The sequence below is a fragment of the Pavona decussata genome, unplaced genomic scaffold (assembly GCF_977016875.1).
Source record: "Pavona decussata unplaced genomic scaffold, jaPavDecu1.1 SCAFFOLD_133, whole genome shotgun sequence".
NCBI classification, from domain to species: domain Eukaryota; kingdom Metazoa; phylum Cnidaria; class Anthozoa; order Scleractinia; family Agariciidae; genus Pavona; species Pavona decussata.
The window spans coordinates 541,973-565,002 of NW_028145546.1; the positions used below are offsets into that span (position 1 = coordinate 541,973).

Below are 23,030 nucleotides of genomic sequence, written 5' to 3' on the forward strand. Positions count from 1 at the left end.
TTTGCATTTGTGAACGGAAATGTCTGGTTCAAACTGGAGACTTGCGGCTATAAATTGCCATTCCATGTTTCAGTTGTACACTTGTGCCCTGTTCACATAACCCAGACTACTACATAAAACAGAAATGTAGAATAACTTGCAACCTACCAAATATGAACATTACAGGCCGCCTAAAATCTCCTTTCTCGTACGTTTGGTCCACGGACGCCTCTTGCATCCCTACTCGGAAAACTGGGGTAGATAATCGGAGCGGTGGGGGGGGCACTTTTGGAAGTCTGTTGTCGGAGAGGAACAATCCGGGATTGTGGTATGGACGAAAGCAATCAGTGGTCGGAGCGTAACACTTAAGAGACGTCACATGTATTTCTGCCCCAGGTTGTGAATGAATGGTGTAGAAATTCAAGTCTCCATTCAAACAAATCTGTATATGTTTTCAGGGGTTTGATCCGGATAACTAAAACTGTAGTCTGAAATGTCAGCCGTCTCCTCCCCTAACCCACAGGGGGCGCGGGAGAGAGTCTCTCTCTCCCGCGCCCCCTGCGGGTTAGAGGGAGGAGACGGCTTACATTTCAGACTACTAAAACTGCATCAAAAATTGAGGCAAAGGAAAGAAAGTTAAAAATGATGTAAGAAGTAGAACGAAGAGAGCATAAGGGAACTGGTCCAAACAAGTTTGTTCGAAGAGGACCCACCTTGTCTGGGTAGAGGGCTTACCGAAGACCACCTATTTTGTGAACATTGCCAACAAAATTTTATTGGCTTTAAAATTTAAGATTGCTAGATAGACGATCTAGATAAAAGAAGTTAGGTTTGAATCTTTGTCAGAGATAGAGATGGATAGAGGGATGGCTATGCAATAAATACACCATCTTTTGAGGTTGAGGAGGGGGTGTAGGGCGGGGGAAAGGGTAAAGGCCGAGACCACCATCGTTTTTTGTCCTGTTCGAGTACAGTAGTTTTGACGACTTCTCTAAAGAGTTTTTCTTGCACATGTTTCTTCCGGATGACTGAAATTTGAGCGTTTCGCCGTTTTGATGGTTCACTGTTGTTGTTGTTGTTGTTTTGTTTTGTTTTCTTTCATTCCAGAGCGTAGTGTTCAGGTTACTCTTGCAAGAGGGTTCCATGAAAACACTATTAAGCGCCCACCCCTCGCCCCTGTTCTCTAGCTAATATAATTAGTTTACCCGTTTATGTGGGCAATTTTAATTGGCTCACATTATTGCAAAGGGTCGACGGAGGTAGCCTCCTTCGCAGACGCTCTTTTGGCTCGTCACGCAATCTTTCCTCCCCATTGCGTGACGAGCGAAAAGAGAGGCTACGACGGAGGGGGTACTCCTCGGAATTTTTGGTGGATTGGGCGGCACGGTTTTCCAAAACCTGACCCTATTTCAGACCAAAATATGTAATTTCTCCACTCTCATCCACAGAGGCCTCTTTCGCGCTCGAGCTAAGACACACAATATGAGATGAGGAGTGTAGTGGTAGGGCGGACTCGACTGGAGAGAGGCTATCTGAGCCTCGATTTGGTTTTACCCGCGCGAAGCCTGTTTCTAGGATCATCTGCGCGCGCTTGCCACGTCACCATTTCCAACATGTCCGGATTCCAAACATGACGTTTGGTGCTAAAATTAGAATTTTCTAGTTGACAACAACCGAAATACAGTTTCGTTCCACGTATAAACTGTGTGTGTTGGCAGAGGTTTGGTCATTTGATATTCATTGTTTGACAAAATGGTGGTAAATGCGTCGCCTTCCACGGTCTCCTTGGATCATCTGTACGCCAAGAAAGTTGATTTACTCGAAGATGAGTTGTTTTCGAGCTCTGCGGATTTCTTAAACACATGGAGCCAGGTGAGAGGGAGAAAACTTGGCACATATCCATCCGATTCGATTCGTCTTCAAGAGTGCTTATATACAGTTTGTAAATTCCTCTGACGTTTAACAACCAAAAAATTAAACAAGTTACCATTAAGGTTAAGCCCTATATTAAATATTAAGCCTAGTACATGAAGTAAGAACTTTACCATTTAGCAATGGCCAGCCACACTCAACTGCCAACTGAGGCCGCCATTACAGCCCATAAAATTACATTTTGAAATGTGGACGTGTATTCCAATGCTGTAGCGATCTAGCGTTTCACACAGTGTTAGTTTCTGTCGTGGACTGATCGACGTTTTGCCAGTTTGAAGTTTCGTTTTCTTGGTAGCTTAGCATTATAATGAATATCATCTCTTCAATGTGAAAGGATCTGTCATGCAATAATTCCTTTACATGGTAAATTGACTGTAGAACTTCAATGTTTGCACAGTTTTGCAGAAGTTGACCTTCCCAACCTAATCAGACAGTCAGATGTGTCCAGCACATAATGTGTTGAAATTATATAAATGTCCATTGATTGATTATCTTTATGCACCCCTTTCATAACTGGCCTCAGCTGTTCAAAGAGCGGATAACTCTATCCAATGGATAAGTCACTGACCAGTGGATAAAATGAACTCCAACTAATACGTTTTATCAGCTAGATAGCGACTTATCCTCTGGATAAAGTTATCCGCTCTTTGAACAACCAGCACTTGGATGGAAGTTATCACTTAGTACTATTGTCGTATGGTTCGATGTCCATTGCCTGATCTTATTGACCAGGAAAAACAATGAGAAACAAGTAACAATTTCATGTGATCTTTCTGATCTATTCACAGTATAATAAATGTTAATCCAGTTTAAACTTCTCTGTGAGCTCTGATGGTGTTCCAGGTGTGAGGGGGAGTCATTGAATCCTTAGCTTGTCCTATATCTGTTCATTTCCGCTAATATTTTAACCTTAAATATAATAATGATTATTGTTCTTACTCACAGGATAACCTTGGCAACAGTGATGATGATGACATTCTCAATCTCTTGTTTGGACAAGACTTTACAGACTTTGGTGATTTTTCTTCACCGCGCAGTGAGAGCACATCATCCGATTCAGACATGACTCCTAGCCCTGGCACGGTGGATGATGTAGAGCTGAGTGAAATACTTAGCTCAACATCAGCATCACCTGGCCTTGTGCAAACCAGTGAGGACTTCACCATTGATCTTGGTAGGTATTTTGAGCTTGTTTGGTTTCGACAGCAGTGAAGCCACAATGCCTCTTGTTTAGAAGTATTTCTACCAAGGTGGTTGCCCTGCAGTTTTAGGAATAACACATTGATAGTTCATGCATGTTCTATAAAGAATGGTACATGTATATGAAGGGATTCATTGTGTGACCAACACATTTTCATCAAAAAATCTAGTCCTTGTGACCAGTTCTGTCATGTAAACACCACAAGCAACTTGTTCTAGGGACGTGTAGAGTCCTATCCCTTGTCCACTCATGTGTGCTGGCCTTTAAGGGCATTTGCTCAGACCCAAAATGTGGTTAAATAAGTTGTTTTTTTACAGACAACCTGTGTGCAGTGAGAACAGCTGTTACCAATATATTACTATGTACATGTACGCGTAGTCTATGAATAAAATATTAATAATCTAAAACAAATAATTGTTTGTCGATTCATGTGTACAGGTTGGAACATGGATTTTGATTTACCTGACTTGGAAGAAAGCAAGGATGATTCAGAGTTAACGAGTGTCACTGCCAGTCTGCCAACATCAGTATCATCATCAACAGTAACAATCCACAATCAGTCCAGTACAGCACCAGTGCGTCCAACTGTCTCTCGTGCTAACAAAGTATGTTGATGTAGGAGGAACTTTGTGTGCATCTAGTTATCTAAAGCCTCATTAGCACATGCCAATTAATTGAGCCAATTTCGCCCAATTATACAAAGAAAGCAAATAAGTGGATGAAAATCAGTCTGATTTTTAAAAACCTGTGGTAGTGCTACAGATTTTTTTCAATCAGGTAGATTTTCACCCCACATTACAGAACAGAAAATTAAAGAAATTGACTGACAAATTGAACTTACTACATGTGTTTGGTCCAATAAATTGGGTTATTATAAGCAGCCCTAACTGACATCAAGTCTTCATTTAAGTTGTCCGTAGCTGGCATTAATACCAAGTGCATGGAATAAGAAAGTTGTGGAACCGGCCATGTTAATGGGCTTTAGATGCAGAACTGCTCTGTGAGTTGACTGTATGAAATGTAATATTATTTTTATGTTATTTCAGTCAAAGGTTTTGGTTCTTTCAAGTGAGGAACAGAGATTATTGGAATTAGAAGGTGTTTCTCTACCAACAGACATGCCACTCACCAAGGTAAAATAGTAGAGACTTGTCTTTTTGTTTATATTTAATATATCAGCAGATTCTTTCATTTATATAGTAAGAAAAAAAAATGTGTAAAAGAGTTGAAAAAGATTCTTATTTGGAAAATCAGTTAAAATACATGTACCTGAAAAAGAGAGGATAAGATTTCTATTTTAGCTTGTTGTGTTGTCTTCAGCCTGTACATGTATAATATATCTGTTTTGAAGTGTGTTTTTGTATTCTAACTTTTAAGGCTGAAGAAAAAATTTTGAAGAAAGTCAGAAGAAAAATTAAGAACAAGGTGGGTGTGATCTCCATTGCTATGTTAATGCTGTTATAGAAATACACATTAAAACCTGAAGTTTGAATTTGATTTGTCTGTTTAGCAATCAGCACAAGAGAGTAGAAGAAAGAAAAAGGATTATGTGGAAGGATTAGAAGAAAGGTCTGTGGAATGAGTTTCCGATTTACGTTAATATTAACAAAATAATTTATGGACTTAATCAAAGTAGCCTTCCCTTCAAGAGCACAAATTTTCCTATGAATTTCCTTGGATTTTCCAATTTAATTTAAGTACGGTACTAATTATAAATTTATTATTGTTTTTGCTTGATTTCATTATTAGAGTGAAAGCATGTACAGAACTTAATCACAACTTAAGCAAGAAAGTGGTTAGTCTGGAAAAGCAAAACAAGTGAGTTGAACAGTGTAGTATTTGGCATTATTACATTGCATGTAGCTATTAAATTATGCCTTCATGCAGGTTGTCAGTAATTATAATTAAGCTTGATTATTGCATTTTAATTGAACATATATTGCTGACATGAAATCGCCATCCATTTTTTGTGGATAGTTTTTGTAGTCAAGGGCTTTTATATGGTACAGTAATTTCTTTTTTGTCTTTCGAGACTCTTTTTTATTATATAATAATTGTAGTCTTGCTGGAATGTGTAAACTAAATTGCTATGAGAAATACTGTATTAACCATTTGAATTCCTGAAAATAATGCCATTCTGGTAAAATGTTTGTGACTTCTGCACAATGTTATAACACATTTAAACTTGTCACAAGACTGACAGTACATTTAAATGTGCCTCCAGGTCCCTTCTTGACCAGCTAAAAGACCTTCAAGCACTTGTAGCATCCACCCATCCAACTAAGGCTCAAACAGGCACATGTTTGATGGTACTCTTCCTGGCTTTTGGTTTGGTTCTCTTCCCCATTAACAACAACTTTGTAGAACAGAAGAACTCTGCGGCAACTTATGCTCCAGCTATAGGTAAGTTGTAACTTGTTCTCAACTACTGGTAATTACTATAATATAATTATAGTAACTACATGTGGTAACTGTACTTTGTGGGTTGGTGGTTTAAATATTAGGTGGTTGCAGCTGTATTTTTCCACCCAATTGTATAAATGGGAATGAAGTTAACCTTTAGGAAAAGCTGTTTACATCATTCATTAATTTTAAGGGTCAAAGTAAACTTTTGTTAATATCATAATAAAAATAATGATTAAATGATTACTATTTCGTACCCAGCAGTGGACTATCTAGCTTCCCATCTTGGGGAAACTGGTTAATACATTTCAAGAATTGCTGAAAAGGCAATCGGTCATTTTACATTGCTGGTGATGAACGTCTTACAAAACCTGAGTTAACTGAATAAACAGCATTGTTTGTGTGAGAATTACCAGCTGAGGAAAATGCTTGCCTGATTAGGTACCCAATTTACTGTAGTTTCTAAAATTCTTATTATTATATGTTTGTTGTTTGTGCAGTTCGATCACGCACACTTCTTCAAGTACAAGATGATTATGCAGCTGACCCAGAGCCCGATGTTCCTGAAGGAATGCAGTTTACTCTGAACAATTCAGATTATCTCAAGGCAGCTGCTCCAGCTTTAACATCGCAGAGTACTGTGTCACATGAAGTTACAGTTGAAGTTGCCGAGATTGAAAGAAGAGGTCATGAACATAAAATGAAAACTGAAAAGCGGTAACTTATTGAACTAATGCAGAACCGGAACTTTGTAAATAACCATGTTGTTAAGTTGAATTTCTTGTCTCCAATGTGAGCAACAAACATGTTATATTGGGGGGCTAAGTTGCTTCACATGATTTTTTTTTCTTTTGTACAAACCAGTATAGAGCTTCAAAAGCTATCTGAAAGTGTGTCATAGATGTCATAGAAATTCCTTAAAAACTCTTCTTCTTCTTCTTCTTCTTGTTCTTGTTCTCCGTCTTCTTGTCCTCCTCCTCCTCCTTCTTCGTCTTCTTCTTCTTCCCCTTCTTTTCTGTTGCTTTTTCCCTCTTAATTCTTTTGTTTTCGTTTCTTTCTTGTTTTCATGCATTTGCCTCATTGAGGAGGAGACATGGAAATTGTAGAAATTTTAATTCAATTTTTTTATAGAATAATAAACAAATAAAACTATGTAAAAAATATACTGAAAACTGTCAGTGGACTAAATGATTCTCTCGTGTTTGTGAAATACTTGAATTAGTTTACATTTGTGATTTGTGGATTTGTACATTTGATCAACAAAGTTACAATGTAAACTTGCATCAGGAGGTAGAACAAATTTAAAAGAAACGCTTTTGTAAATATGCAGATACTGTTCTATAATTTCACACATTTGTTACAAAGAAACCACCTTTCTAGTTGGGTTGGTTTGTGAAAAAAATTAAAAAAAAAAAAAAAAAAAGGTGAGCTTGTTAATTGTTAAAAAAATCTAAACAAACAAACAAAGAAACAAACACATTAAAAATAATAAAGGGTGAAAAGCTTTGTTAATCAAGTCCAAAATTATTGAACTCCTTAGCTTTTAGGTGCAGTGAAAGCCCCTTCACATCAGGTTAAGAGTCTCTTGGATGAGGTATAACTTACAAGCATAATGTTAAAACATTGACGACACAAAAATACAATTGTAGAGCATTAAGAATAAACCAGATCAAATTCTTTTCAAAATCACACCATTTCTCGCGAAAGGGACTCAAAACTACACCCTTACCTACATGACTAATAAAAGGCAGTACCGCCACTGCCGCCACATTACTTATTTGTTACCTAATTCTAATGAGCTCCAGATACCAATTCTTGCAACTGACTACTAACACGCCATTTGGTTTGGAGGAGTTTGTGTTATCCCAAGTCCTTTTTCAAAGGAATTTGTAGGCTGCTGTCACATATTAACTTCTAATATCAAAGAACAAATTTTCCTTTCTTGTTCTCATACTTGTCTTATAAATGTACTGGGGAGAAGTTATTAAACATTGAGAAAATTCATCTTGCGTGATCATATCCTTAATTCTCATGACCTCAGAGGTAGAATAAGCATTGATATTACAAGGAGAAATTTGATGCTGATCACATGCAACAATAGTTTAGATATGAAAACTTGACATTAGTCTCACCTGACTGTGGAAGTTAATTTTGGATAAATTGCATCGATTTGTTGAACATACTTAGTTTTGTAGTAGTTGGTTTAGCTATGCCTTGTTACCTGGGTGAAAAATAGGGAAATGCATTTTAATAGCTATAAGGCTATGAATGTTTTTAAACACGTCACAAGAGCATCCCCTCCAGGGAGGGGAGCTCTGAATACTCCATTTAGTGGGATTGACCTCCGTGGAGGGAAAGGGTACTCCAAGTGGGAGGTCACCGTCGTAGTATGCAGAAAGTGACCGAGAATTTTAAAAATTTTAGTATTTAAAAGGGTAAAAAAGAAATAGGCTGTGAGCCAAAAGGATAGGAATTAAATCCAAGTATAACAAAGGGCATGGCCAGCCAAAAACTAACCAAAGATTTTAATAAGTTTGCCACCTGCCAAAAATAAGGGTGTGGGGTAGCTTTGGGTAGCTTTGTGTGAAAGGGGTGCCATTTCGGTAAAAACTGGTGTGTGAAAGGAGGTTGAAAATCGGAGCCAAGTATTCCCGTATGAAGTTACATTGAGTAGGGAGGAGAGGGAAAAGCTGCTTTTTTTCTTCTCTGACTTTTTGCCTTACGAATTGGTTTCTAAAGCAAACCGATTGAAACTGACCCTTCAACGATCAACGAACTTCAGTGGGACGTCCTGAAGTTCTCGAATTAGCTGAGAAAACCGAGGGAACGGGAACAATTACCCTTGCCCAGAAAACAATAGTGTTTTGTGATAACCGGGTCCAATGCAATGAGGAGGCTCCAAAGAGCTTCGTGACACAGACGGACGTTTGTCACGCAATCCATGACAGGAAGTGAAAGCAACAGGAAACTCGTGTAAGGAATCATGCTAATACGCATTTCTTTAATTAGCGTACGAGGTAATCTTGCAATAATTTTCAACAAGAAACACGTTTACCAATAAATAAATTTCAGTAATGGAAAAAATATAAAATTGTCCTCTCGTTTTACAGTGTGTACTGAGAATCGGGAAATAGCACTAAGCGTCTTTTTACACGCACGTTCTAGACACGGCCGATTGGAGCTATTAAACTCACAGATAATCAACGGCTTAGCCTAACACTAACAGCGTTGGATGTTCCACGGTCTTGTAAGCCCTCAAGGCGCCCATATTAGCCCCATAACTTTCTCTAAGTTTTCTTTTTTCAATAGCAAAGCTTCTTCAATTCACAGGACATTCTCTTATCCATTACTACGTTGCCGATTGTCCCGCCGATTGTAAACTCAGCGTGCTGTTATAAAGGTCATCCCCAATCGCTCTCAAGGTGCAGCCAATTTCTTTGGATGTTCTTGCCTCAGGGGTCTGCCCTTCTCCTGCACGTGTGGGTCTCAAATAGGTGTCATTGTGAGTGCCTCTCGTCTCTTCCCGAGAAGAACGACTCCGTCTTCTTCGGAAGCTAAATGATCTTCGTCGAGGTTGACTGGGCTGGCTGGGAGTTCTTTTAAAGAGCTTAAAGCCCATAAAGCCTGCGAGATAAAATGAAAAGGAGTAAGTCAAGTTAACGTTGGTGAATATCCTAAAATAACGACTTGTTAATCGTAAAAAAAATGACATCTTCTGGAGACGTGACACAGATGAAATGGATATTTTTTTAGAATGCAAAAACCATCATATAGACCACAAAGCGCCCAACAACAAAATGATTTTGAACATGCACTTGTTTCTCAAAAGGTGTAACTGGAGCAGATAATATTTCTGGTGATTCTGTTCAGTGCAAGGGTGACCGAAATATGATAAGAAATTCAATATCCGTGTTCTTTGGAAACACTTGAGAATGAAAATGCACGTATGGTAATTTCAGCGGATAAGACAACATGTGCGTGACAGAACTAGGGCAACCTTAACCAAATTGGCACTAACCTGAGAAACGGCTTCTCACTTCAGAAGGCTTCAGTTTGCTTCGATCGATGGTTAAATCTCTGTCTTCTTTTGGTTGTTGCTCGTGTGGTGAAATGACTATATATTCGATAAGTTGCGCTCTTATATATATCGTGTTTCTAATATTTCAAAACGGGAAGTCTCAAGTCATCTTCTGTGACGCACGTCCCAGCCCAAGGGAAACCCCTGTGACGTCAATACGGAAATAACGCTATCTGATTGGTTGCTAGAGATTTACAATGATCATACGGTAGGCACTTGATGGGCACTTGGCAAATTGGTCTATCATTTTTAAATTAAACTACCAAAAAGTAAACCTTGAACTTCAGGAAGTTAAATTTTTCTTGGAAAAAACGTGACGTGACCAAAAACAATAGAAAACAACGCTATAAAAAAGCATATTTGTCGCGTACCTGTCGCTTTATTGAACATTCTAGACAGAAGTTTGCTAGCACTCGATAGCACATGATTTCACAAATAATTTCTGACCGAAGTGAGCCTAAATTGGGATAGTGTGTCAACTGTAAAGAATGTTTTATCTAAAACAGTAGAAAAAACATTTAAAAAAAGGCATATTAAAACGTGTCTCGTATCTGTCGCATAATTGAACATTCCGCATCACGTTTATTCCTTTCTAGAGAGGTATTACACAAGTATGCTGGTACATGATTTGACAAAAAAATCCCGTGACCGAAATAAGCCTAAATTGGGAGAGCATTGCTGAGTCCTCACGATCATGAACGAGAACTAAAAATTTTCCCCTAAAACGAAAACTAAATTGGGAGAGCATTGCTGAGTCCTCACGATCATGAACGAGAACTAAAAATTTTCCCCTAAAACGAAAACTGGCAACTGAGTCAGCCAAACTTTTTTCCAGGAAAAGAACAAAAAAAAAAAAAAAGAAAAAAAAATAGAAACTGGTTTCGATTTAGTGGCCTTTGTATGGGGAAAGTCAGTTCGAACTATTCATCAAGAAGGTCAAGGTTCGGTTCCGGACGACTAAATACCGACTGTGAAAATTTGCAAACGATTGTTATCGAGTAGTATTGTTTCTGCGGTGCTGTTTATTACGCTGTGAATAACTGATTCAAACGAAAGTTATCGACAGTACTTCTGCTGTGGTGTCTATTTTACTGAGCAAGGCTGTCTTTCTCAAGTTTCTGTAGACCAGGTCCCCAAGAGTGGGTCGGATTGATGTAAAAACTCAGTACTGAGCGTATTATGATCTTTATTGTTATGCTGATTTGTTGCCAACTCAATTTTTGCAAAGGGGAAATTTTAGAAAAAAAATTCTAGTCGTGGTCTCAGGAGTTATGAGGAGTGAGACGAAACAAGCGGAACTATCTAACTTTGTTTTGTTTTTTTTTTTTTTCCGGCATGCATCTTCTCAGTATCAAACGCGAGAACTGAAGACGTAGTTATTTATTTATTTATTTATTTTTTTTAGTTTTTAAAAAATTGTAGTTAGACACGTGCACGTGTAAGATACGTGCTGGCTTGAGCGCTCGTCAAACAAGTGTAACGAGGGTTCAAATGACGTCACTATTCAGTGTTTAGTACCTCTTAAATGAGACAGGAAAAGCTGTCATCGAACATGCAAATTCGCATTCTCTCTTTGATTTTGAACCATAACTCGGCTCCTCAACTCTCAGTAAGAACTGGATCCTGTTCACATTCGACGAGAGTGAAACTTGTTCTTGGGATTAAAAGAACCCTGAGTACGCTACCGACGGATCCGAACACAACAGAGAGTGATCAGGAGTTGCTTAGGGGTCAGTGGCCTCGGTTGGAGTTTCCAACTCTCTTTTATCGTGGGAATATATACTCTCTCAGCCGTGACTAATCACCCTACAGACGAATAATCCACCACGTTCATTTCCTTTTCCTTTGTTCAGCAGTTGAGGAGCACAGAAGAATAACGCCAACCCCCCGCCAACCACAATATGGCCGATTTTTGATAACCTGCCCAGTCCCCTTCCATTCACCCTCCACTTTCCTCAGCAAGTAACAAACGCCTGATCGAGGCTCTGTTCGCAACTTAGATTTTAGAAAGTACTCTGATACGTGTTCCTTCACGAAAACACCGCATTCGTCCGATTCAGCACCAGCACCAATTGAAGAAACGAGTATTTATGTTTGAAAAATTTATTTTTTCGATGAATTGAGTATTGCCCTTTTTACCCCATCTGGGATACTGTCTTTGTATTGAGTATTAATCAGAGCCGATGGTGAAGGTTTTTTGAAAGATTGTCCCACTGTATCCTATCGAGGAGGAAACTCGCATTAGTGTCATAACTGGATCAGTTCTTCTTCTTATTCCGTTCTTCTTCAGTCTTCTTTTTTCATCTGTCCAATAGGGTCGTCAAAGAACGAGCAAAAGGGAGCTTAAGCAACGACGACGGCAACGGCAACGAAAACGTCACCTGGAAATATAACCTTACTTCATTTGTGCTACTTCGCGATAATTTTAACTCGCTCAACTTTTACAAAAATGGCGAACTATCCAGGAACCAAATTGGTAGGAGTGGCGTACAAGTTAAGAAAGAAAATGAAAAATTCACCGTCGTCCGTTGACGTTCTTCACAAAACCTTAAATTTGGTCATGCCATGTTATTAGGGAGTTTAAGAAACGAGGACGGCAACGGTAACGAGAACGCCACAAAACAATGGGCTTTATGAGCAAAAACAATCGCTTTGCACGTGCGTTTTACACTTCGGTACATGTCTCTGCCGTTCTCTGCAAAACAACAACGTGAAATGACCAAATTTTAGGTTTTCTCGAGGACGGGAGGGTATGACGCAAAATCTTCTTTATTTTCCCTTACTTTGACGTCGTTCATACTAATTTAGTTCCTGGAGAGTTCGCCAGCATTTTCCAAGTTAAACAAATTTAAATGATTGCGAAAGAGTTACAAAAAACGAGAAGTTATATTTTTAAATGACGTTCTCGTTACCGTTGCCGTCCTCGTTTCTTAAGGCTGGTTTCCATATGATCGCAGATCGCAGATCGCAATAAGGTCTGCGATCATCGCAGACGATCGCAGAAGTAGTTTCCATATGATCGCAGACGATCGCAGACCTTATTGCGATCTGCGATCCGCGATCATATGGAAACAAGCCTTTAAACTCCCTGTTGTTTTGCAGAGGACGGCGAAGAAATGTACCAAAATGTAAAACGCACGTGCAGAGCGATTGTTTTTGCTCATTAATCCTATTGTTTTGCGGCGTTGTCGTTGACGTTGCCGTCGTCGTTGCTTAAGCTGCCTAATGACATCACAGTAACTGTATTGAGTGGTGATGTCACAGTATCGTCAAATATCGTGCTAGTATCGGATCGCTTTGGAAACGGATATCGCCTCAGCCTTAAGACGCAGTTACACTGGGTAATTTGTCTTGCAACTTGTCTCGCAATTTCGTGGCGCCGTTGCATCACAAGTTGCACCGAAACGTTGTGTAGTGTAACATGCCCTGAAATGAACTTGCCTCGCAATGATTTTGTTACAGTCACCGTTGCACGAAGTAGAACCGACTTTCGTAACGGTTGAGGCAGCAAAAAAAAAAAATGCAACAAAAGTTCATTTCAGGGCATGTTGCACTAGGCAACTATTCGTGCAACTTGTGCCGCAACAAAATTGCGAGGTAAGTCGAAAGAAACATTGCCTAGTGTAACGGCGCCTTTAGTAACGTTAGGTCAAGTGGTTTGAACGAAGCGATAGGGAAATCCCCGTTGAAAGCAGGTGCATTGAAACGGTAGAATTTCCCAATCGTCTCCCTCGAGTCATGACGAAACTTAAGTAACAGACGTTTTCAGGTGACGGCAACGTCGAAACTGAAGAGAAAAGCCTAGGCAGGGATCGGCGTTGTTCCTGCCAAATTAAAAGCCGTTGTTCGCGTTTGTTTTTACGTATTTCAAGGCCGTTATAGGTCGCAAAGGATTACACTTTCCAACGCAGAAAAACAAATGAACGGGTATATCATGGGTCGAGGGCATTTAACCCGGCTTCGAGGGTCGCGAAAAAAATTGCGCAATTAGTTCGACTGTGCAATTCCTGTGACTAATTTTTAATCGCAGATACAAAGTGTTTATATTTAATTAAAGGTATTTCTGCCGTTAGCAAGATAACTGCCAAGCTCAACCAGAAAATCTCCTTTAATAGTACTATAGAAAAAACGAAAACGAATCTCATTATTCTATAAAATATCAGGCTCTTGAAATGTGCATTAGAAATTTCAAAAACAAATTAGGACAAAAGCATGTGAGCACATCAGTGAAGCCGGCAAACATGGTTATATTACATGCAGTACTTTTTACTAGCAGTATAGTATGGTTGTGCGTGGGATCGAAATAAAACAAGTATCATTTCTCGAACAATTTTGCATGGTGCCAATTTGTCGCCGATTACCGGTTACGTGAGAGTTGCCTCATTGCGTAGGAGTGTATGGGTGGCTTAAAATAATAACTATGGACAGAGCGATGACATTTTCCACTAATTTGAATTTCTTATCTGTTCCTTCAACAGAGAATATTTGCTCGCTACATGGAAAGCTCCAAGGTCATTCCATAAATAGCACAATTTTCCCCTCGGGGAAAAGTAAAGTTTTAATTTCTCTTTTGCCATCCAATCGGGCAGTGCGTGCAATCCACTGGAAGAATTTATTAACGACAATTTAACCATCATACAAGCCAAATGAATGCGACAGCTATGTCACCACGGAAAGTGAATTAATTCTACTTTTCAGTGGTGCATAAAATTAAAACTGCCCACAATGAACACGATTCACGCTTACGACAAGCGTGAACCAATCACCAGCGCCTATTGCACGAGAAGAACCAGTCAAAATCGCGAAACCCATCTAGTGCACGTAACAGGTGGCATTTGAAGGGTTTACCTCGTACACCAATAATTAGCGGCTTTAATCAGAGCCATTTTGAGCGAATACTTACACCATAAACGCACCATCTCTAAAAACAAAAAGAAAATTAAGCTGAACACCCTACCGCACGGCAAAGCAAAATTAGTGGCATATGCTACAGTTGCGCAGCAAGATATGAGTTGTATCCATCCCTCTAGAGTCGTGCAAGAAACTGTTCGTACTTCAAACATGACTGAGGAGACGCGTCGCATTGGTGAAGAAGCTAAGAGCCTCGCACACGATATTGTATCGTATCACATTGGAAAAGTCTCTCCTCCACCGAATCAAACCGCAGCGATTTTGCGAAGACTCACGGACGAGCTCGAAGATCGCCACTCGGCAGTTCTCTCGAACATGTGCAATAGACTTAACGTGGTGAGCGGTTCTGCACAGTCGAAATTTGTGCAAGTTGCAGACGAGGTTTTTCGCGACGGAGTTAACTGGGGACGAATCGTCGCGATCTTCGCGTTTGGAGCAAAACTCGCACAGTATTGTATGCGAAATGGGCTGCAAGAAGACGTGGATGAGATTATATTATGGGTCGGAAATTATATTTCAAGTCTATCTGCGTGGATTCATTCACAAGGCGGCTGGGTAAGTCTGCCAAACCAGGACTGAGACATTTCAGACTCTAAACTTGGCTATCTTTAGCAAGAAATTAAATATTAAAAAACGTTGTTGCAATTTTAAGAGTTATTTGGAAATGATTGAGCGTCTCACTGACAAAGCTTTGTAAAATTTATTATTCCTTTTTTTTATTTCAGTTATTCTTATATCATGTGAAAAAGTCGCTTTTGCTGAATCGACAGTGTGTTTGGGCTCTGCGTAAATCTTCTGCACGGATCTTTAATTACATGTGCATGCAACACCTCACGCTACTACAGAGAAATTCATGCTACACAAAGCAGCTTCAAACTTAACATTGATGCACAAGAATAGAAAAAAATTCACACTTGCAATCGATTTTAAATTAACTTCATGCGCTGCAAAACGTACTCATTTAGGATACCTTTTTTCGCTTATTTGAGATATCCACAAACGAATTTTTGTACTACTATAATGAAGGATAGCTTAAGACTTCCTGTTTGTATTAACTTCACTAAAATATACCTGTTATATTGGTTTTACAAGGAAAATCCTACAAGCACAATTTTAAATGCAAATTAGTTTTCACCTATCAATGGCCTACAAAAAGGTCGTCAATCTTTTTTATGATGATTATTTTTGTTTCATCTTTCGATTCTAGAACACGTTGTATTAAATCCAGTCACAGTTGAGAGAAGAAATGGATTTGCGGGAAAAACAACTTTTTAAACTCACTGCCTGCTGTATCGGGTTCAGTTTAAATGCAACAATTGTTTGTATTTTTTCTGGTAAGGAAATCCGTCGCGGGTTTTTCCAACAGTGCAATTATCTTCTACTTCGAGAAACCGCTTTTCATTCTCCTGGCGGGGGAGGGGGTTGCTAAATTTCTGTAGGTTTTACGACTAAAAGTGAACGAACAGTTTAATTCAATGAAAAATAAACAGAACTAAACAAGACAAGATAAGGAAAATTCCCTAGAAGAATTTGAGAATAAGTTCTGGCTTGCATGGGCCGTCAGCCGTCAGTTATATAAATAGATTCGAAGACAACGTTAATTTATACAAAATGTGTCATTTAAAGTGTGCTATCCAATAAGAAAGCCCAAACAACTTTAGTATTTTCCATAACAAGAGTCTATCGCTCACTTTATCTATATTCCTTTAAGCCAAGAAAAGGCTATGCATGACTAACCATTTCATTGTAATTTAGTGACACGAACGAACCAAGGGTGTATTTCTTTCAATTCCTTTTCATTTTCTAATGAAAGTGCACAGTTGCTCTGTTCTACTGTTGCCAGGTTACGGAAGCTTTGCTCAATGCTGTATCTATGACAAGTTTAAATTTGACGAGTGCACCCGAAATGCTGAAAATTCAAGTTAAGTCTCTCCAAGAATTGTGGCGATTAAATAGTTTCCCAAAAATTGCGCAAAATTGGCGGTGAAATTTTCGCGTGTAATATTTTCGTGAGTTTCCGGCACTTGGTCACGTACAAAAAACTGAGTAAATTACAATACCAATCTGACCATTCATTTTTATTCAAACGAGTGAAAGTTTCTTTTTCTGTGGTCGCGGGTTAAACTGATCCTCGAAAAACTATTGATGCTCTCTCTTTCTGTTGTCGCGCGGGCTAAATCCTCGCTGACATTAAACTGATATGAAAATAAAACCAACTGCGAAGGAACTCAATCATGCACAAAAGATCAACGAAACTGTCTTTGGAAGCATTGCGTAGCACTCAGTGAGCGCCTGCCAAACCAACAAAGCAAAACAAAACAAAACAGTTACTTTAATCAGTAGTTTAAAGTAAAACAAAGAAATTATTCCAGGTTATTGATCTAAGTTTCGTTGCGCGTTTTACATAAGTAACGTTTGTCATTTTTATTCATCTCACGTCTTCCCATTAGGTAAACGCAATTTTGTGTTGTGTGTGCATGGACTATTATTCTTGTATATATATGTAGCCTTGGGCTAAACGCAGAATGGGTTAACCGAGTGTGCCAGTGAAATAAAACGAAAAAAGATAACTAAATATTCTAACGCAACAATCAACTTAAAGGAACCCCTAACGTCTAATTCCAACGATCCAAACGTCTTGGGAAGATTTCTTCCGAATTTAATACAAAAATATATTTTCTTCTCGTGATACAGATTGAACTGTTTCACAATGGAAACATAAATATTGACAGGGATGAAAAGGAGAAGTTAAATGCTTTCATGTCTGACAAACCCGAAGCAAAAATATTTTTGTTTGGGGTTTTTTTCCTCTTTTTTTTTCAGACCGGTACCAAATGAAATTTCCTTTATTGCGCAACGATTTGATATCTGAAAATAAAGGTATTCGGATTTAATTGCGATGACAAGCAAAGGTTGTTTAGTGGATGGAAAATTTGAAGCGTCTTCTATTATTGATTGGATATCAGAAAAATGTCCTTTTGGATTTATAAAAAGTCAGACTATGGAGTATCCTTTTCATAATGTCAACACAAACTAGTAAATTCAGAAACTAATAGCAGTAGATCAAGTTTCCTTAAACTCTTGGCAATTTAAATTTTCGTCTAAACTTCAAAGCAAATGAAGAAGTGTTAGTTACGGTATCAAGGGGGGCAGAAAAATCTTTGATAACAAAGTTCCCGTTGTTGATCTCCCTTCATTATTTTGTGGAAGGCGACTCGCGACAATAATTTCCTTATAAAAAAAATTGACGTGAAGCAATATTCGTAATGGACAGTATGGAGGAAATATGACAACGTGACCAGAATCACTTAGATTAAACAAAAGCAAATATCTTTATTGTCAGAGTAATTTTTCGTGCCTAGAGCTATACAAATAAGGTGTGGCAAATATCGTGATTATTGCCGATTATGCACCAACCTGACGTCTCAGAAACAAATAAATTCATAGCGTTGGAAAATTTATCGCGTTGAGAACGGAAAGTACTTTTTTTGAACTGAGTCTCGTTCACTGATGTGGTTGAGTGTATAGTGTATACCAAACGTCCCTACAGTTGCCTGTCAGCTCCGTTTCGACTCAGTTCCCAATTTCCTTAACCTCGAAAGCAGTCGTTATTCGTATAACCGTCTCCTCTGCCAATAAAAACGCCGAAAGCTCAATAAAATTCCCGGATGTGTCGCTGCATTCTGGGCGATATTTCCCACGTACCTGGTAGCGTCTGTTGGACCCGTAAACTAGGCGAACCAGTGAAAAGCCTGTGATTATTTAAACGCAAGCTACTGGGCTTTCCCGTGCCTCTGTACAGCACACTGGATGTCAGTATCAAACCTGCGCGTGAAATCAATTCAGAACCTGAATTAAACGAAAGCAAATGGAGCTAGATCCTGCTGTTTTGTGCGTCCGGTTTTGGTCTTTCACTTGTCTTTTACATAAGTCTAGCTTAGAACAAAGTTTTTGTATTTTTGTCACTCGTAGGTTGCGTTCGATTGACCGCATTCCGGAATAAGAATTAGCGGAATAGCTGTAAATTTGGGAAGACGTTTCTGCATACATTTGCAGACACATGATAATTTTAGCACCATTTTTGTACTTTAGCAACTCCAAAAACCTCTTACGAGGAATTTCTTGTCATCATTGATGTACTCCTATTCCGGAATAGGGTCAACCGAACGCACCCTAAATGAGGGGCTGGCCAAGGTTAAAACTAGTGAAAACAGAGTACATGCTTTGAATAAACTTAGGCGGCATTCATAGATTGTTTATTAGTAAGAAAGTGAAATGCCATACCTTAAACGTGTCGTATTGATATCTTAGCGATCACGATGAAGTCACGAGCGTGCAAATGAACTTCTCGGCACGTTCAAAGAAGAAAAGAAAGAATGATATGTGACTGACAAAAATTTTAGGTCTTGAACATTTTTCTGGTAGTTTGAAGATGAAAATGACAAATTCAATTTGAATGCAGCAAGTTAAAAAAACATAGGAAAACTGGTAGTGTGGAACGTGCTACAAATTAAAATTTAAAAGATCGGTCAATTAAACTTGTTGAAAATGACGTGTTTACACTCTAGTAAACAACGTCTACTGAAGAGCAAATCTAAAAACCTAATTAAACACGTGCGACTGTTCATGCGACTTGAAACCATCTTTTTCAGGCGTCGTTTACAAACAATTCAAACTTGTAAGAAAAAAGATGCAAAATTCTGGGATAAAAATGCTTAAATGCTTAAAAACTGCAACTTACAAATACACTAGTTTTTAACGAAACCGCTTACAATGTTTTTATCACTTTACAAATACAATTGTTGTTGACAAATGATTTTGAATGAAAAGCACTGAACACTGACAAACCTAAGTAAAGAATGACAAAAAAGAGTCATATAACTGATGTGCAGCTTTACATGTTTGCTTTAAAACAAAGCATCATTAAATAGTGGTCTCAAGTGAAACGGATACAAGACAATAGTATGAAACCGCTGACCTGTTGCATTGCAGTTAACGAAGGACACAAAGCCACACACATGCGCACTAGACCACCAGTTCAAAAAATATTTGAGTGAGGAAAAGTCGAACTGAAACTGATTAGCTAAAGAATAAACAGGTGTTCTTGTTTTTAACTGCAAAAAGCTATATCTTACTGAAAACTAATCTGACATATTAAACAGATTGGCAAGTGATTCACATAAAGATTTTTTTCTCCATAAACTAAATCCAACGATGAATAAGCATACATTAGCTCTGTCATTTTTTAAACTTTACCTTCACGATAAGAAACATGTTGAGAAAGATACCAAATGTATTCTTTATATTTGTTATTTATTAATAATTAACAGTTATAACGTTGTTAAGAGAAACAAACATTTGAAAAAGCAATTTAAGCTGGCCAATCATGATCTCTTTAAGTAAAAATGTTTCTCAAGTTTGAACAAAGTGACTTCGCAAGGCATGTTTCTTCTTATTGATAATATAAGAAGATGTCGGCAATCGCAAATATAATGCGGTTGGTAATAAATATCCTTGTTTTAAAAATTTCCGTATTCTGCATCATTTGCTTGATTGGTAATGATTGTAAGGGCAAATTAGCTCGTTGATCAATCAATCTGAATAAATTGATCTAAAAACTTTTTCCGGTTTCTTTCCCAACAGGAATCGTTTAATCAAACCTTTGGCGAGGCGTTTGAAGCGAGAGAAAAAGAATGGTGGAAAAAACTTTGCCTGGTAGCGGTGGGGGTTGGGGCGATCGCGACGTTAATTTACCATCAATCTATCAACTGACATTTTAACCAAGCTGCAAATATCTTGAAGAGATGGGCCAAAATTTTACAGCTTATTTGAACAATGGAGAAAAGAACGATCAAGGAGTGAGGTTTTCAAAGCCATTAGCTGCGGACAGTGAGGACTCGCTAAGCGATCGTCAAGTTACGTCTGTATTGAAAGACATCTGCATCTGGATGATGGGGTTAACATTGATCCCAATTTGAGTAGTTTGGTAGTTTATAAAGACAAAATCTATCCTTTCGTTTCGTTTCCTTTCGTCATTCGTGGCAAAATGTCAAACCGCTTTTTAAATTCAGTATCAAAATCAAATTCCCTGCTCAATTATTTTCCTTCGTTAATTCTCCTCTACTAACTGAGAGCTTGTTGCGCCAAATGGATGAAAAGCACTCTTTCCATACTGGACACAATGCCGCATCACACACGCGCTAATAAACAATTACATACATACAATGGAATGACAATACTACAACACTATGAGAATTTAGATACAAAATCAAGAAATCTAGGAGTGTCTAATGATCCCGCAAAATTTCTCGAATTGCTCGCAAAATTTCAAAGTGTGCTCGTTTACTCAAGGTGCTTTTGAAAGTGCACGAATCAGCTCAAATTTTCGTAAATAATGTTTCTGCTACAGCCTAATTTTACCTCTGGAAGGTACAGAATATCTGTCGGATTGTATCTAATTCTTTAGACATTAGGGTCGTTGTAAATTGGTTTAAAATGATTTACTATATGAACTTGAAAACTGATACAAGAAAATATTAGTGCTCACTTATGCGTAGATTTTCCAAAGTGCTCTAAACTTGTAACTTGATCAATGGGCGCCATTCTGGTAAAACAAGAGATTATTCGACACCCCTATAGGAGACTAAATCTTTCCACGTTTAATTCAAATCTTTTGTCCTTGTACAGGACCTCTTAAAGTGGCTTTGTCACGTGACATTGAGGAAACTAAAAAAAACCTGTTAGGGTGGAAAAGAGGGGAAGTAGAGAATATCTTCTGTGATGGGCTTTTTCCTTTGCGGATTACAAGTTTTGATTTAAATGGGGGAATTGTAGATTTACTTGATAGAGTTAAATATTGTTTTAATGGTAATCTGACTCATTTATTTCAGGCAAAAGTCAAATATATTTTAATGGACAATTTCAATTTACAAGATATAGCCAATTCAGTATTTTTACCAACAGCTGATGTTTTGACTTCAGTGTTTTTACTAACCGCGTGTGTTTTGACTTACCTAAGTGACAAGAGGTAATGTCCTTAAATTTATAACTGATAACTGTTTTCGACTAGGAAAACCTTTGTTTTTCTAACAGAATTGTTTAACTCTTGCTCCTGAGAAACAAATTCGTACTACTCAGGAAACATGCAAAAGGACAACATAGCGGGAAAATCATTTAAGTAAAACGGGTGTAAGACACCTGGAAGAAATTAAAATATGTATCTTTGGGGGATAGGTAGGTAATTTTGCTTGTAATGGAAAAATCGATTTTTATCAGGTCAGATTAAAATTGTGCAGGGTCCGGCACCTCTGCACGCTATATTTCTACATGGAATTTTATTCCTGATTTTTGTAGTCATAAATACAAACATTATTTATATACAATATGTAGTTATAAAATTCAGCTCAGCAAATTTATGTACATGTAAATAGACGATAAAGAAGAATAAAACTAGTAGTAATCAAAGATTATAGAGTGCGTTCGTCTTTTTATATCTGTACGTAATGTGTAACTACCAAGGTGAAATATTTGCAATAAACGAAGCTGAGTTTAAAATTTCAGCGGCTACGTTGTTGAACTTTAAAAAAAAAAATAGAAAGTATTTTCGGTCCGCCTGTTGCGTGACACCGTTGAAGTTTAAAATAATGCACATCATTTTCGGTATAACGCTTATAATCTTTGAGAAAAACGAAACTTACAGGCCAGCACACTATTTTGGTCTTCTACTCAAAAGGTATTTTACCAAAATGCCGCGAAACTTACGCGACTATAAAACCGTAAAAATGTCGAACTGAAGCGAGCTAATTTGCATACAGTTTTGAAAGACATCTCAGAGCCAAGGTTTATATTCAAAGAGCGGATAACTCTATCCAGTGGATAAAATGTTCTCCAAACCAATAGATTTTATCCGCTGGATAGCGAATTATCCGCTGGATAAAATAATCCGCTCGTTGGAAAACCGGGGCCTGATGTCAGTTTCTAATGTGTGTATATTTCAGATATTTTTGTATTTTGATTTTATACTAACGTAATACGTGACTCGCAAAACCTCGCGAACCTAGGGCTGGGTGAAAAGCTCTCTTTACCTGTTTTGTAGCATCAAATGAGGAGATTAAAAGGTTTCTGAACATAGCAACGATTTTGATGAGCATGGTCTTGTCGTAGTTCCACAGGCTAGTTTGCGGTTGAAATCTATTTCTGAAACGACGAAATGTACAACAGGCGTGCAGCGCTGTCGTGTTCGATGAATTTATTTCCCACGGAAAATTATTTTACCGCGGCCACAAAACGTGTAATTTCTTCAATGCAATCTTTCACAAAAAAGATTTCTGGAAGAAAGGGAAAAGATTCTGTAGAGATATTTCCATCCAGTGAATATTGATGAACATTGCAGTTAAAATGTGATCCCGTACACTGAATGTATAACTTTCCCGATGTATGCAAATTTTGCTCCAACAAACTGCGTCTGTCTTCCAGCCTGTGGCCAAGAAACGTGTAATTTCTTCAATGCAATCTTTCACAAAAAAG

The 23,030-nt window shown here is 38.2% G+C and overlaps 2 protein-coding genes and 1 long non-coding RNA gene across 4 annotated transcripts; 2 read left to right on the plus strand and 1 right to left on the minus strand.

The window, feature by feature from the left end:
* The first annotated feature begins 1,589 nt into the window (after positions 1–1,589).
* On the plus strand, positions 1,590–6,678 carry LOC146468020 (cyclic AMP-responsive element-binding protein 3-like protein 2). 2 transcript variants are annotated; one of them, XM_085125058.1, is made up of 9 exons: positions 1,590–1,851; positions 2,857–3,085; positions 3,545–3,717; positions 4,159–4,245; positions 4,490–4,537; positions 4,623–4,681; positions 4,862–4,930; positions 5,337–5,515; positions 6,016–6,678. In XM_085125058.1, exons 1-9 carry the CDS (start codon positions 1,732–1,734, stop codon positions 6,234–6,236), a joined length of 1,185 nt encoding a protein of 394 aa, XP_084981184.1. In that variant the 5' UTR covers positions 1,590–1,731; the 3' UTR covers positions 6,237–6,678. The 2 variants fall into 2 exon arrangements, with proteins under 2 accessions (XP_084981184.1, XP_084981185.1); XM_085125059.1 differs by having other exon boundaries at positions 3,551–3,717.
* Positions 6,679–8,526: 1,848 nt separating this feature from the next.
* Positions 8,527–9,634, minus strand: LOC146468021 (uncharacterized). The gene is made up of 2 exons (XR_014867552.1): positions 9,534–9,634; positions 8,527–9,139 (listed from the first exon to the last, which is right to left on the minus strand). It is a non-coding gene; the product is annotated as an uncharacterized LOC146468021 (long non-coding RNA).
* Positions 9,635–14,296: 4,662 nt separating this feature from the next.
* Positions 14,297–21,122, plus strand: LOC146468022 (bcl-2-like protein 2). Its single transcript, XM_085124824.1, has 2 exons — positions 14,297–15,059; positions 20,148–21,122. Exons 1-2 carry the CDS (start codon positions 14,601–14,603, stop codon positions 20,274–20,276), a joined length of 588 nt encoding a protein of 195 aa, XP_084980950.1. The 5' UTR covers positions 14,297–14,600; the 3' UTR covers positions 20,277–21,122.
* The last annotated feature ends 1,908 nt before the right edge of the window (positions 21,123–23,030 follow it).